General features: G+C 35.6%; 1 protein-coding gene and 1 pseudogene across 1 annotated transcript in view; one reads left to right on the forward strand and one right to left on the reverse strand.

The window, feature by feature from the left end:
* Positions 1 to 7981, reverse strand: part of TEX11 (testis expressed 11) — a 139749-nt gene extending 131768 nt beyond the window's left edge. Inside the window, exons 1-2 of the mRNA XM_019747905.3 lie at positions 7856 to 7981; positions 3921 to 4076 (exon numbers count right to left, since the gene is read on the reverse strand). Coding sequence (XP_019603464.3) covers positions 3921 to 4076; positions 7856 to 7981 — 282 coding nt within the window. The remainder of the gene's footprint in view (positions 1 to 3920; positions 4077 to 7855) is intronic.
* A 4324-nt stretch (positions 7982 to 12305) lies between these two features.
* On the forward strand, positions 12306 to 13393 carry LOC109455973 (large ribosomal subunit protein mL39 pseudogene; annotated as a pseudogene).
* Positions 13394 to 14652: the final 1259 nt, after the last annotated feature.

Below are 14652 nucleotides of genomic sequence, written 5' to 3' on the forward strand. Positions count from 1 at the left end.
TGAGATATCACTGCAAGTCTTTTTTCTGTTTGAAGATTTTTACAATAAAAATGTTAGGAAAAGAGAAGAAATTGCCTTTTTAACAGAGCCAAAAATACTACATGTACACTATAATTATAGCTATAAAAATTTTAAATATGGAAATTTTAAAAGAAACTACATTAAAATGAGTGTAGTAATATTGAAGTGGTGTGAGTTCGAGTGATTTTTTCCTCCATTTTTCAAACTTTATATAAAGTTTTATTACTTTATTTTTTTGTATTTTTTCCATATTATGTTTCAAAGAAAGGATAAGATTAATTATGACTATAAACACTTCATATTCACAAAATTCAGATTTATTCAGCAAATATGTACTGGGCACCTGTATGGCAAATGTGCTAGGTATATATAAATGTGTAATGATAAACACCGTAAATATACGTAGTGAACAGAAGTAAACAATATGAAAGATTAGGCTTTCCATAACCAACATGCTGTATACCTAAAACTAATATAAAATGATATTGAATGTCAACTATAAAAAAGTAGTCTCAGGGATATAAAGTACAGCATAGGGAACATAATAAATAATACTGTAATGACTACGTACAGTGTCAGATGGGTAACAGACTAATTGGGGTTATCACTTTGTGAGGTATACAAATGTCTAATCACTATGTTGTTTTGTACACCTGAAACTAATAAAAGAAAAGGAAAAAAAAAGATTAGGCTTTCTAGAAAGTAAACAAATTGAAGGCACTTCCAAAACCAAACAGACCTTCTTGTAAAATAAGATGAGACTCTTTCCCTGAATCTCATAATCTTGTTTCACTAACAAGCACAGTAAGAAGTTATAATTTAAAAAGAGACTTACACATAAAAGAATACACTAAAAACTTTAGAACTAAGACAAGTTCAGCAAGGTTGCAGAATACAAGATTAATATACAAAATGAACTGTATTTCTATACACTAGCAATGTAACCTAAAAATTAAATTAAGAAAACACACTGTGATATATAGATGATGTATTACAGAACTGTACACCTGAAAGCTGTGAACTTTACTAACAATTGTCACCCCAATAAACTTTAATTAAAAAAAGAAAACAATTCCATCTACAATAATACCAAAATAAATAAAATATGTAGGAATAAATTAAATAATAAAACTTACACTCCAAAAATAAAAAATTGTTGGAAAAAAATTAACGAAAACTTAATAAACAGAAAGACTTAATAAAAAACTTAATACCAATATTATTAAGATGATAATACTGCCCAAAATGATCTACAGATTTAAGGCAATACCTACCAAAATTCCAGCTAGCTTCTTTGTAGAAATCAACAAGCTAATCCTAAAATTCATACGGAAATTCAAGGGATCCAGAATAGTCAAAACAATCTTGAAAAACAAGAACCACGTTGCAGGATCACACCTCTGAATTTCAAAACTTACAACAAGCTACAGTAATCAAGAGTGTGGTACTGGCATACGGACAGACATAGATCAATGGAATAGAAGTGAGAGTCCAGAATAAATCCTTGTGTTTATGGTCAACTGATTATTGACAAGGGTGCTAACTAACATAGGGAAAAAATAGACTTCCCAACAAATATACTGGGACAACTTGGTATCTGCATGCAAAAGAATGAAGTTGGATTCCCTTAGCCACACTATATGCAAAAATAAACTCAAAATAGATCATCAATGTAAAGGTAAGAACTAAAACTACAAAACTCTTACAAGAAAATATAGCAGTAAATCTTCATGACCCTGGGTTAAGTAAAGCCTCCTTAGATATGACAGCAAAAACATAAGCAATAAAAGAATAGATATTAGACTATAGAAATTTAAAACATGCTTGCTTCAGAGGATACAATCAGGAAAATGAAAAGACAACACACAGAATGGGAGAAAATATTTGCAAATCATGTATCTGACTTGAATCTAGAATACATTTAAAACTCCTATTACTCATAGTAAAATGACAAGTCAATTTAAAAATGAAGGCAAAGGATCTTAAGAGACATTTCCCAGAGAAAATATACAAATGATCAATAAGCACATAAAAAGATTCTCAACATCATTAGCCTTCATGGAAACACAAATCAAACTTCAATGAGATACCTCCTCACACCGATGAGGATAACTACTATTAAAAAAAACAAAACAGAAATAACAAGTGTTGATGAGGATGTGGAGAAATTGGAACACTTGTGCACTGTTGGTGTAAATGTGAAATGGTGCAGCCACTATGAAAAACAGCATGGTGGTACCTCAAAAAAAAAAAAAAAAAAATAGAACTACCTTATGACCCAGCAATTCCACTTCTAGGTATATATTTTAAAAAAAAAAATGAAAACAGGGACTGGAACAGATATTTGAACATCCGTGTTCATAGATACATTATTCACAATAGTCAAAAGGTGGAAGGAACTCAAGTGTCCATGGAGTGATGAAAAAACAAAATGTGGCATATACATACAATGGAATATTCTTCAGCCTTTGACAGGAAGGAAACTGACACACGCTACAACATTGATGAACCTGAGGACATTATGCTAAGTGAAATATACCAGTTACCAAAGGACAAATATTCTTAAGATTCCACTAATATGAGATACCTAGAAGAGTCAAATTTATAGAGGCAGAAAGTAGAATGGTGCTTGCCAGGGGCTGGGGAGGAAGGAGAATGGGGAGCTGTTCTGTAACAGATACAGAATTTCAGTTTTGCAAGATGAACAGAGTTCTATAGATTGGTTACACAACAATGTGAATGTACTTAACATTTAAACTTTTTACATTTAAAAACAGTTAAGATGGTAAATTTTATGTTATGCATATTTTGCCACAATTAAAAATAAAACACAAGATACTAATTCACACCCACTAGGATGATTATAATCAAACAGACAGATAATAACAAGTATTGGTGAGGATGTAGAAAAACTGGAACCCTCAAACACAGTTGATGGGAGTGTTAAATGGTACAGTCACCTTTGAAAACAATCAGGCAGTTCCTCAAAACTTTAAACAAATTTACCATAAAAAGATTCCAAATTTACCAGCAGTTTGACTCATAGGTGTATACCTAAGAGAAATAAAAACCTGTACATGAATGTTCATAGCAGCATTATTCACAATAGCCAAAAGGATTAAATAACCCAAATGTTCATCAACAGATGAATGGATACACAAAGTGTGGTCTATCCAAAGAATGGACTATTATTCAACCATAAAAAGTAATGAAGTACAGATCCCTGCTACCACATTGAAGAACCTTGAAAACATTATGCCAAGTGAAAGAAGTCAGTCACAAAAGAACACATATTGTATTACTCCATTTATAGAAAATGTCCAGAATAGACAAACCCATAGAGACAGAAAGTAGATTAAAGGTTACCTAGGGCTGGGGGAGAGGGGAAGAAATGGTTCTTTGGTGGGGGGGTGATGAAAATGTTCTCAAATTAATTGTGGTAATGGGTGCACAAATCTGTGAATATACTAAAAAAATCACTGAATTTTACACTTGAAATAGGTAAATTACATGGTTTGTGATTATATGGAAATAAAGCTATTATACGTTTAAAAAAAGAGGGAGGTTTACAATAAACTTTATTCTCACTTTTCCATATGTGAAGTTACCAAAATGTAAGGCTTTGCCCAAAGCAAACGTTCCAAAAAGTATTTCAAATTAAGTGACAGACCCTCATTTAAACACCAGAAAAAATACTCTCCAAAAAAGCACCCCTGAAGGCTTATATTCAACCTAGTTCTCCACTGGTTTCTAAAACTATTTTCCCTAAAAGCATCATTAGGCTTTAAAATCCAAAAATGACTTCTATGTACTTAGCAATGGTTTATCAAGACTACTTTTTTTACTTATACATTAATTACAATGATCAAAACGTATCAAAGAAAATTATTTGTACCAACCTGAGCATCCTGTATCTCAGCCATAGATTCCCTGTTGATATTTTCTACATCCATGAAGAGTCTATCTATTGCCTCAGGTATGCCAGGTGAATCTTCACTTGTAATCAGCTTTTCAATGACCTCTGAAAGAACAATAGAGGATAAAAGTGCTATGAACTATGACCATCAGGGAAAAGTAGAAAATCATTGAAATCTAGCCCTAGATCTTTGATCAAATAAATATAGCATGAAGAAACTTTGAATGATTACCTTAGAATAAAAATCAACTGGAGAAAACATTTCTTTTAGCCAGAAGTACAGTACAATTTTCAAATAAAATTTGTTTCCTTGGAATCACTTGTTTATAACAATCATCATTGTTGTACTAAGAAAGCAAAATGCACTTCACAAATAGTAATGTTATCATAGATCATCTTAAAACTACAAAATAAAAATTAATAATGTCTTCAAAACTGGAAAATGTAGAAATTCTAAAGGCAGATTCAGATATGTGCCCTGTAAAACTGAAATACTTAATACTTTGAAGCATTAGACAGACATAGCTAACTTATCCTGTCTCTGAAGTCTTGACCTTACTTTGTGAGAAAAAAATGACAAGTTCAATTAGTGACAACATTAGCCAGTCACTGAATCTGTACAAATGATGTCACCATTTTCTGAACAGTGTTAGAGAGGCTGTGGAGAAAAAGGAACCCTCGTACACTGCTGGGGGAATGCAGACTGGTGCAGCCGCTATGGAAAACAGTATGGAGGTCCCTCAAAAAATTAAGAATATAATTATTATACCTCCCACCAATCCCTCCTCTGGATATCTACCTGAAATATTTGAAATATTTTATTCCTAAAGGTATATGTAGCCCTATGTTCACTGCAGCATTATTTACAGTGGCCAAGACATGGGAACAACCTAAGTGTCCTTCAATGGATGAATGGATAAAGAAGATACGGTACATATATACAATGGAATATTACTTGGCCATAAGAAAGGATGAAATACTGCCACTTGTGACAACATGGATGGATCTTGAGAATATCATGCTAAGCGAAATAAGCCAGACAGAAAAAAAAATAAAAAAACAAGAACTATATGATTTCATTCATATGTGGGATATAAAACAAAAAGCAACAAACAAACAAAACAAACTCATAGACACAGACAACAGAGGGTGGTTATCATAGGGGAAGGGAGGTGGGGGTAAGATGAAGAGGGTAAAGGGGGCCAAATAAATGGCAGTGGAAGAAGACGATACTTGGGTGGTGAACACACAATGCAACATACCCTTGACGTATTATAGAATTGTGCAGTTGAAACTTATATAATGTATTAACCAATGTCACCCCAATAAATTTAATCTAATTTAAAAAAAAGAAAATGTGGTAAATATATACAATAGAATATTACTCGTCCATAAAGAAGAATGAAATCTTACCATTTGTGACAACATGATGGACCTTGAGGGTATTATGCTAAGTGGAATAAGTCTGAGAAAGATAACTACCATAGGATCTCACTTATATGTAGAAATTTAAAACAAGCAAAGAAACACCAAGCTCATAGATACAGAGAATAGGTTGGCTGTGGCCAGAGGGCGGTGGGGGCTGGGGGGGGAGGTAACATGGGTGAAGGGAATCAAAGGTACAAACTTCCATTATAAAATAATTCATGGGGATATAATATACAAAATGGCAACTACAGTCAATAATACTGTATTGCATATTTGAAAGTTCCTAAGAGAGTAAATCTTAAAAAGTTTTCATCACAAGAAAAACAAAAATAAAAATAAAAAATCTTTGCAACTATGTATGGTGATGGACTTACTGTGGTGATCATTTCCCAATATATACAAATATCAAATCACTATGTTGTATTTGTGACAACATGGATGGATCTTGAGAGTGTAATGCTGAGCGAAATAAGTCAGACAGAAAAAGCAGAGAACCATGTGATTTCACTGATATGTGGTATATAAACCAAAAACAACAAGAGAACAAGACAAACAAATGAGAAACAGAAACTCATAGACACAGACAATAGTTTAGTGGTTACCAGAGGGTAAGGGGGGTGGGGGGTGGGGAGTGGGATATGAGGGTAAGGGGGATCGAATATATGGTGATGGAAGGAGAACTGACTCTGGGTGGTGAACACACAATGGGATTTATAGATGATGTAATACAGAATTGTACACCTGAAATCTATGTAATTTTACTAACAATTGTCACCCCAATAAATTTAAAAAATAAATAAACAAAAAAAAAAAAGTCAAGGCAAGGAAAAAGGCTGCAAGTATAGGTATTAGATAAAAACAGTCGGAAAGTGCTCAATGTATTTTTTCTCTAAAAGAAAGGTTTATAATTCTATGATATCTTTTTTAAAGTTGTCTGATTAAAGGTAATAAATGTTTATTGAGGAAAGCTTGGAAAATATAGAGATAAATAAATATTATGGTATCATCTTTAAAAAAAAAATCACTATGTTGTATACCTGAAACTAATCTAATGTTGTAAGTCAGTTATACCCCAGTTTTTTTAAAAAACTAGGAAAGTTTTGAAAATGATGTTTTAAAAAATCCATGTAGCGTTTAAAAAGATTTTTTGAAATGTTCTGAAAAGAAAAAACATTTTTTTTTAATTTGAGTTCCTTTTTGTAAAAAAAATCCAAAGGTATTTTAGTAGAATACCAAATACAACTTCTGGTCACATAGTATATGAGATTGTGAAGACATTAATTTTGATTTGTGTGTGTTCTCTTAATCTTTTATATAATTCATTCTTTGTAAAATAATTTGGTCCTTTCAAAACGTATTTTCAGTGTCATTCAGCTGAGCGATTTGATTGACACCAGGTGAGGCAATGACAGAAAGGGTAAGATGCAGTCAGCAAAGCCAAGTAAGGAGTAGAGATCACATAGCTGAGTAGCTGAGTTACGCTGTGAAGAAGTCTTGCTTCTGGCAGAAGCTCAGAAAAGAGCTTCTCTAAATGCAGCCTATTCCTGAAATCTGAACACAACAAACATGCTGTATTAAGGTTATATCAAGCAAGATGGTACATTTGGAAAGAAAATGATTAAATTATCTTCCTGGCTACTAAAATAAACTATGATTTACAATATGATTTCAGTCAATATAATTTAAATGAGATTCATCCTAGTTAAAACTGGGAGAGGTGAGGTGTCACACGATTGGGACAATTAATTCTGATCGGGTAGACAGCATTGTAGGTACAGTACAATAGAAAAGAAACATTTTCCCTGTCCTTGAGGAAAGGAGCTTCTGCTACAACGTGGAAAAAATCTATCAACAGTCCTGCCAAGTCTCTCCCTGTGATCTCCGTCAGCTCAACCAGTCATTCAAATGCCAGAGCAGCTCAAAGACCAACCAGGGTCAATTCAAGATTTTACTCCCAGTCACAATGATTTTCTGCAACTTCCTTTGTGAGAAAAGAACCAAAAATGAGAATAAAATGAACATTTGCATAGTGCTTTGTAGTCTCAAAGCTTTTCACATGCATTCTCATTTAGTCATCAATCTACTCTGGAAGCGAGATATTTTTATTTTATAAGATGTAGAAACTGAGGCTTAACAAAGTGTCCTGACTTCTCAAAGGTGACACAAATAGAAAGTTAAAGTAGCAAGCGAGGACCTGAACTCAGGCTTTCTAATTTGAAATCCTATCCTTTCCACTATACTAGTTCTGTCGGGAAGAGCCTGGTACGAGTGACATGCCAGGGCTCTGAGACAACAGCAAAACAGCCAGGAGAGAACAATCATAGTGCTATAATTCTGATTGTGGGCTAAGAAAAACTACCCCAGCAGAGGCTGGTTTGAATGAGGACTGCCGAAATATCCAAAGCAGTGTCCAAAGAGCAGGGCAAACTCTTGGCAAACAGGTTTAGTCACAGACTAAAAATCACATTGTAAATCATACTTTCTACATACGGTCAGAGAGACCGTCTTTTTCATATACAATGTTCCAGGAGATCCCCACCGATGAACTGGGTCCGGTACAAGAGAATACACGCAGCAAGTCATAAGGAAGAAGTCAGATGCAAGAGCATGCACCATAGTTCCGAAAGAATGGCCACAGCAGTGTACTGCAGCTCGGCACAGCATCTTGGTCCTGGAGGGCAGCTAGGAAAGGGCGCAGGGCAATCTAACTCGGTGAAAATCATGGCAAGCAGAAATGCCCACAGCTCCAAAGCTCAACGGGTACCTAGAGCATGTCCTTAGCACGTTAAATCTCAAATCTGATGGCCAATGTGACTTCATTCCAAACCACCCTCTTCCCTACTCCACAATACTGCTATTCTTTGTTGCCAGGGACAGAACTGGCTCAGGGATGACAGCAAACCTAAACCCGGACTCATCAGGAGCTAAATCTATGTCAAGTTTTGGAGGGAAACGCTGGGAGGAACAGAAAGATCTGACAATAGCATGCTAACCAAAAGGAAGCTGCAGCTTGATTCTGGTGAGGAAACACGTCCAGTCGCATTCAAGGCACTATACTTTAGAGAATAAAGGACAGAATTATACTGACACTGAATGTATTACATCAGTAGAACTCTCAAAAGAACCACAATCAATCCTGTCAACCAAACACACAGTGTGTAGACACAGCAATGAGTCCAGGCATTTTATATCTTTCACAATCCTGCAAATGCAAGGCCCATAACCCAAGTCACTTTGCCAATGCATCCAACCCTACCCCTAAGCACCTACTTCACAAAGTATCTGTATAGATTACTCTTTTACTGTCATTTGTAGCTGAGCCCTGCTTTTCCGGACTAAGAATCTTCTATTCAGGTAAGACCTGGTTTGTTTTAGTACCATGGTTACCAAAGGCTATTTCTATCTATTTAAACAACTTTAATCTATTTCTGTTTACTGAGTGTTAACAATGTACTGGGCACTAGAAGAAAGACTTATCCAAGACACTTGCTCAGTAGATTCACATTTAATCAGACCAGAAACAAGTGGAAAGTTTGGGGATGCAGTAGAAAGACTGTAACAACACAGCTGGATTAAGGCTGAATGGATTAGCTAGCCTGAGTATTAACATTGTAGCAACTCTTCCCAAAGAGGTATTTGAAGGAAAAAAGAAGTCTAAGCCTACTCAACTGTCTCTGTGGTTTCTTATCTCTATACTATTGTAAACTACACACAACACACATAAAATAAAACTTGCTTGCAAAAGAGGTCAAAAGTTTAATAAAATCAAAAGACGGCTCATTTTCCACACAAGATATCTTTAGCCTTTCCATTCCTAATAGAATGCACTAGTTATTTAGAAGATTGCTAAGCAAAATGTCAGAAACAATTAGGCATCCTATGAATTGTTTTTGATGGTGATGAAATAATACAGGAAAGCTTTATGTGCATTTCCAAATCATTATCAGAAATAGGGTCATCCCTGTGATAGTGTCGCTGTTCTTGTGGGCAACACGAATGAAACAGACAAGAGCTCTTTCCTTCACTAAACATTTAATGATAAGGTATTTGCTAAGCACCAAGGATACCAAATGTAAACAAGACATAGTTCCTTCCCTTGAGCTTAGTCATTTCCACACAAGATATTCAGGGATACACATATATCACTCCTCCGATTTTTCAGTTATAAGTCACCTTAAAATTCTAGTAACACTCTAATTTGACAGTTGATGAAAATAAAGCATAGATAAGTTAATTAACTTGTCCAAGATCAAAGCTATTGGTAGCACAGCGTGAACAGAATTCATGACAACTGCAGTCTCTACTCTGGCTGGTGTCTACATTTCTCCTTTTAAAATTCAACAAACATTTATCAAATGCCTGGTATCAGGAAAATACTGGGCATCTTGCTAGGAATACAAAGATAAGTGAGGCAGTCTACGCCATTAAGTGGCTCACACTATTAAAGGAAATTAAAATGAAAAACTTTACAGTGTAATGTAGTAAGTGCCGTGAATACAAGATGCTACAGGAATGAAAAGGAAGAATTGAGTAACTGCCCATTTGAGAGTTGGGCTATAAGGCTTCGCTGAGGTGCTATTTGAGGTGGGTCTTAAAGGATGAGTTGGAGATTTGCCAGGCAACATACTAGAGGGAGAAGCACAGAGGCGTGGAAAAGCACAGCGGGTTCAAATAACCATACGGAGTTGTGTACGGCTGGAGAAAAGGGTAAAGAAAGGTTCCAGGAAACACCATTAAAAAGGTACAGAGAGGTCAGAGCTTGAAACATATTGTATGACATACTATGAAGGTTAAATTCTGTTAGTTATTCCACCTCTTTATTTCATAAACTGTATTATTTCTACCTATGTATATACCAGGTGACCCCACCAAGTATCTCAGTGAGATTTCTGCACAGGTCATAGAGAAATTATGCTGATGACTCAGAACTATGTGGCCCTCTCTTGGGACATTTCTTAATAACTCTGCTATTCCTAAGCTGAGGCTTCCATTGTAGCATTTAAAGGAATGGGGGGGGGGGGGTGTTCAGGAAGGCTTCGAAGTAAATCAAGTCCTTTGAAAAAGGCAAGAGTTACACGATCTGAAGGAAACCAGAGTACATATAAAGTCCTTTGAGATTCAATGAAAGTCTATTATCTTGAGTGAATTTTCCAACTGAAGTTTTTAGTCTAGATTTGCAGTCTAACATGGCAGCCACCTGCAGCTACTGAGCACTTGTAATAGGGTTAGTCCAAGTTGACATGTGCTATAATTGTAAAATACACACCAGATTTCAAAGATTTAGTATTAAAAATAAATGTAAAATAGCTCAGTAACTTTGTATACTGATTACATGTTGAAATATTTTTGATATGTGGGGCTCAAAATATAGTATTAAAAGTATTATTAAAAATAATTGCACTTGTTTCTCTTTACTTTTTAAATGTGGCTACTAGAAATTATTTTTAAATCACATGTGTAGCTCACATTATATTTCTACTGTACAGGGCTGGTCTAGAATATATTTTGTGACTGACTTCTGAGGATTTGAGGAAATAAACTAGTTAATATCTACCTCCCTAACAGTCATCACTGATTTAATAAAAAAAAAAAGTATAAACTTGGATATTTTAACGGACCATAAGGGTATTTGTATAACAGCAAAAACAAAGATGTTAAAAATCTAGAATGAGATTTCTCTCCAAATTAACCACAGCAAAGGGAGTTACAAAGGTTGATAAACAGTTGCCATTCTTTAAGAATAACCCTAATGTTGAAAAGGAAAACTGGGCTAAATTATCTTGGTACAAATATTCTTCCAACACCACTCAACTTTTGGCTTTTCCCATGTTACCTCACCTTCTGTTATGGATGGCTCTGGTGCTTGCCAAGATGAGAAACTTTTTCTGAATCAGGAAGGACAGTTTTAGGAAACCCAGTTTCCAGCCCCTTTGCTATTGTTTCGTAAATTAAGAATGTGGCCTTTTGTAAATCTGTCCTCCAGGAAGGAAATACTCTAGACAATCTGTTGAAACCTGGTTACAAAGGCACTTTACATCTCAGCAAATCCACTCCTAGGTATTTCCCCGAAGAAAAATGAAAACCTAAGTCCTAGGTATTTCCTCCAAGAGAAATGAAAACCTAAGTCATTTTTTAAAAATGTATACATGAATATTCTTACCAACTTTATTCATGATAGTCAAAAATGTCCATCAAATGACACATGGATAAACTGTAATATATTCATTCAGTGGAATGCTACTAAGCAATAAAAACTAGCTACTCATATATGCAACTATATGGATGAACCTCAAAATAATTAGTTTAGTGAAAGACACCATAGAAAAACAGAGTACATACTATATGATTTCACTTATAGTCTGCAGTGATAGAAATCAAAACAGTGGCTGCCTGGGGTGCACAGTGGTGGGGGGTAGATTAACTACAAAGGGCCATGAGGGAATTTTCTGAGATAAGAATATTCTATTTCTTAATTGGAATGGTGGTTATGTGAGTTACAGTTGCCAAAAAAAAAAGGTATCAGCTATACACTAATACTGTGTGACTTTTCTTACATATGTAAATCATACCTCAATAAAGTTGATTTCTGAGAGAAGGAAAAAGAAAAAGGAAGGAAGGAGGGGAGGGGAGGGGAGCGAAAGAAAGAAAAAGGACTATAGAGATGAAATCCCTAGAGATTGGAGGTCAGGAGCAGGAGAGCAGTGTGGTGTCAAACTTTGTTCAAAGTCAAGAAGGCAACCTTCAAGGTCAACAGGAGGTTTGTCCCCTTTGACCACCTTCATTCATTTTCATCACTCCCCATCACCCGCCAAAAAAACTGTAACCATGTCAGGTGAGGAATGTGGTAACTAACCTTTGCGTGGTGATCCTTTTGCAATATATACATATACAAAATCACTATGCTGCATACCTTAAACTTACACAATGTTACATGTATAACATGTTATATCTCAATAAAGCTGGAGGGAAAGGTGAACTGGGAACGGAAGTGCTTATACAGAGAGACCTAAGAGCCCTTCCAAGAAATGAACTAGAAATTCTAAGTCTAGGGATAAAGCCAAGAATGGAACAAGACAGTTGCCAGACCTTGGATGCAACTGGTGGCGGGACTGGCTGGAGAGTTATAGTAACATTGCCAGCTTCTCAGCTATCACCAACCAAAGTGATAGAAATGCAAAATGGTCTCTTCAATAAGAGAAAAACAGGCAGGTATCACTAAGTCTCCAAACTGAGAAGACTGAAGTTAAACACGTTGGAAAACTAACCCCGGCACTGTGTTTGTGATGAATAAAAACATTTGAATTCCTTATAGTTGTGCCATGCATTTAAGTGAGTGGTACTGCAGGGAAGTCCATTCTGGCCCTTGTGGATGGACAGCCGTGGGACATGTACAAGCCTTTGACCAAGTCCTGTGAAATTAAATTCTTACTTTCAAAGATCGTGATCCAGAAGTTAATAAGACTTATTGGCGGTTCTTGAGCCATGATGAGGGGCTGTGATATAGAGGGCATTCAAAGACGAAGATATGGTCAGTTTGGTCAGAGCACCAGAAGTTCCTGTAATTGCTGGAGCCTTCTGCTATGATGTACTTTGGGATAAGAGACTTATTGAAAGGATGCCAAAATAGAGAACAAAAGATGTGTGTGCTTTAATTTACAGAGATCTTCCATTTGAAACTCTGGAAGTTGATGCAAAAGTGGCATTAGAAATATTTCAACACAACAAGTATAAAATAGACTTCCTAGAAGAGAAGCCATCTCAGAACCCTGAGAGAAGAGCCAAGCTGCACAGTTTTGGTGATTTCAATGATGTGCGTGAGGGCCCTCTTGTTACAAGGACAAGTATTTGTTTCCAGTATGATGTGTCAGCAGTTCACAATCGTCAAGTCTTGTTTGAAGATTCCAAGGTCTCTCTTTACCTGTTCACTTAAGAGCACATTTTTCGAGATGGGATAATGTACTGGGAAGGTCTTGGAAAATGGTAACTGAAGATCAAACTAAACCTACAGAGGGAAGTGCATCTACTTAGTAACTTCCTAAAATTTAAACAAGTATCGTAAATTAAAATAAAACTTTTCTATGTAAAAAACAATTAAATCTCCAATCACAGAATGGGATTAATGTAAGAAAAGGAATCAGATTCTTGCATTTATGTATTCAAAACTAACTGCACTAATATATGCAAGGCAAGATGTAGCTTAATAGCAGCATGTATTTTAAAAAAAATACTGAAGGTCTTTCAGTAGCAAATTGGTCAAAATGAGTCATTAGTGTGGTTTAACTACCTCAACCCCAAAAAAGAGAAAAATTCAATCTTAGCTCCATCAGTATTTAAAGAGAATGATGATCACTCCCAAATCTGAAGAGAAAGATTATTTTGTACTGATCATATCAAACCTAGAGAACTGTGTTCTGTTGTGGGTACCACACTTTAAGGAATAACATGAAAAGAATAGAACATGTTTGGAGAACAGCACACAAAATGATGAGGAGACTAGAAACCATATATGAGGAATGAGTAAACCAACTAAGAATGCTTAATCTGAAGAAGAGACTTCCTAGGGGACATAAGTATCTTCAAATAGTTGAAGAGCTGACCTCCAGAAAAGGAGCTAAATGCGCCAATGGGTATAACTTAGACCAATTTCTATTCCTTCTTGGCCATGAAACTGATTGGAATTGTTGGTACAAAAAGATGGATGTTGGGGCGGCTGGTTAACTCAGTTGGTTGGAGCACGGTGCTCTTAACAACAAGGTTGCTGGTTTGATCCCCACATGGGCCACTGTGAGCTGCGCCCTCCACAACTAGATCGAAACAATTACTTGACTTGGAGCTGATGGGTCCTGGAAAACACACTTAAATAAAAGTTTTTTAAAAAAAGATGGATGCTAAGTCAATTGTCCCTATGAAGACAATGAGCTAAGGCTATCACATGGCCTTTTGTGGTCCATTTTCACAAAACCTGACTAAAAGGTTATGTGTACAAAAGACAAAACTCAAATGGCCAATAAACCTATGAAAATACACCCAATTTCACTAGTTATCAGGGAAGTGCAAATTAAAACAACATCCACATAAGATGATGTTGTAACATCATCAGGGAAAATGAAGCTAGCTGAAGGGTATATGGGAACTCTGCACTATCTCTGCAACATTTCTGTGAATCTAAAATTATCCCAAAATATTAATTAAAACAACACCCCTCATACCTGCAAATTTTTTTAAGTCTGACAATACCAAATATTAGCAAGTATATACGGAAAAGAGAAAGAGAGAGGGAGAATAAA

This window comes from Rhinolophus sinicus, chromosome 18, assembly GCF_057876585.1.
Source record: "Rhinolophus sinicus isolate RSI-liver-muscle chromosome 18, RSI-T2T, whole genome shotgun sequence".
NCBI classification, from domain to species: domain Eukaryota; kingdom Metazoa; phylum Chordata; class Mammalia; order Chiroptera; family Rhinolophidae; genus Rhinolophus; species Rhinolophus sinicus.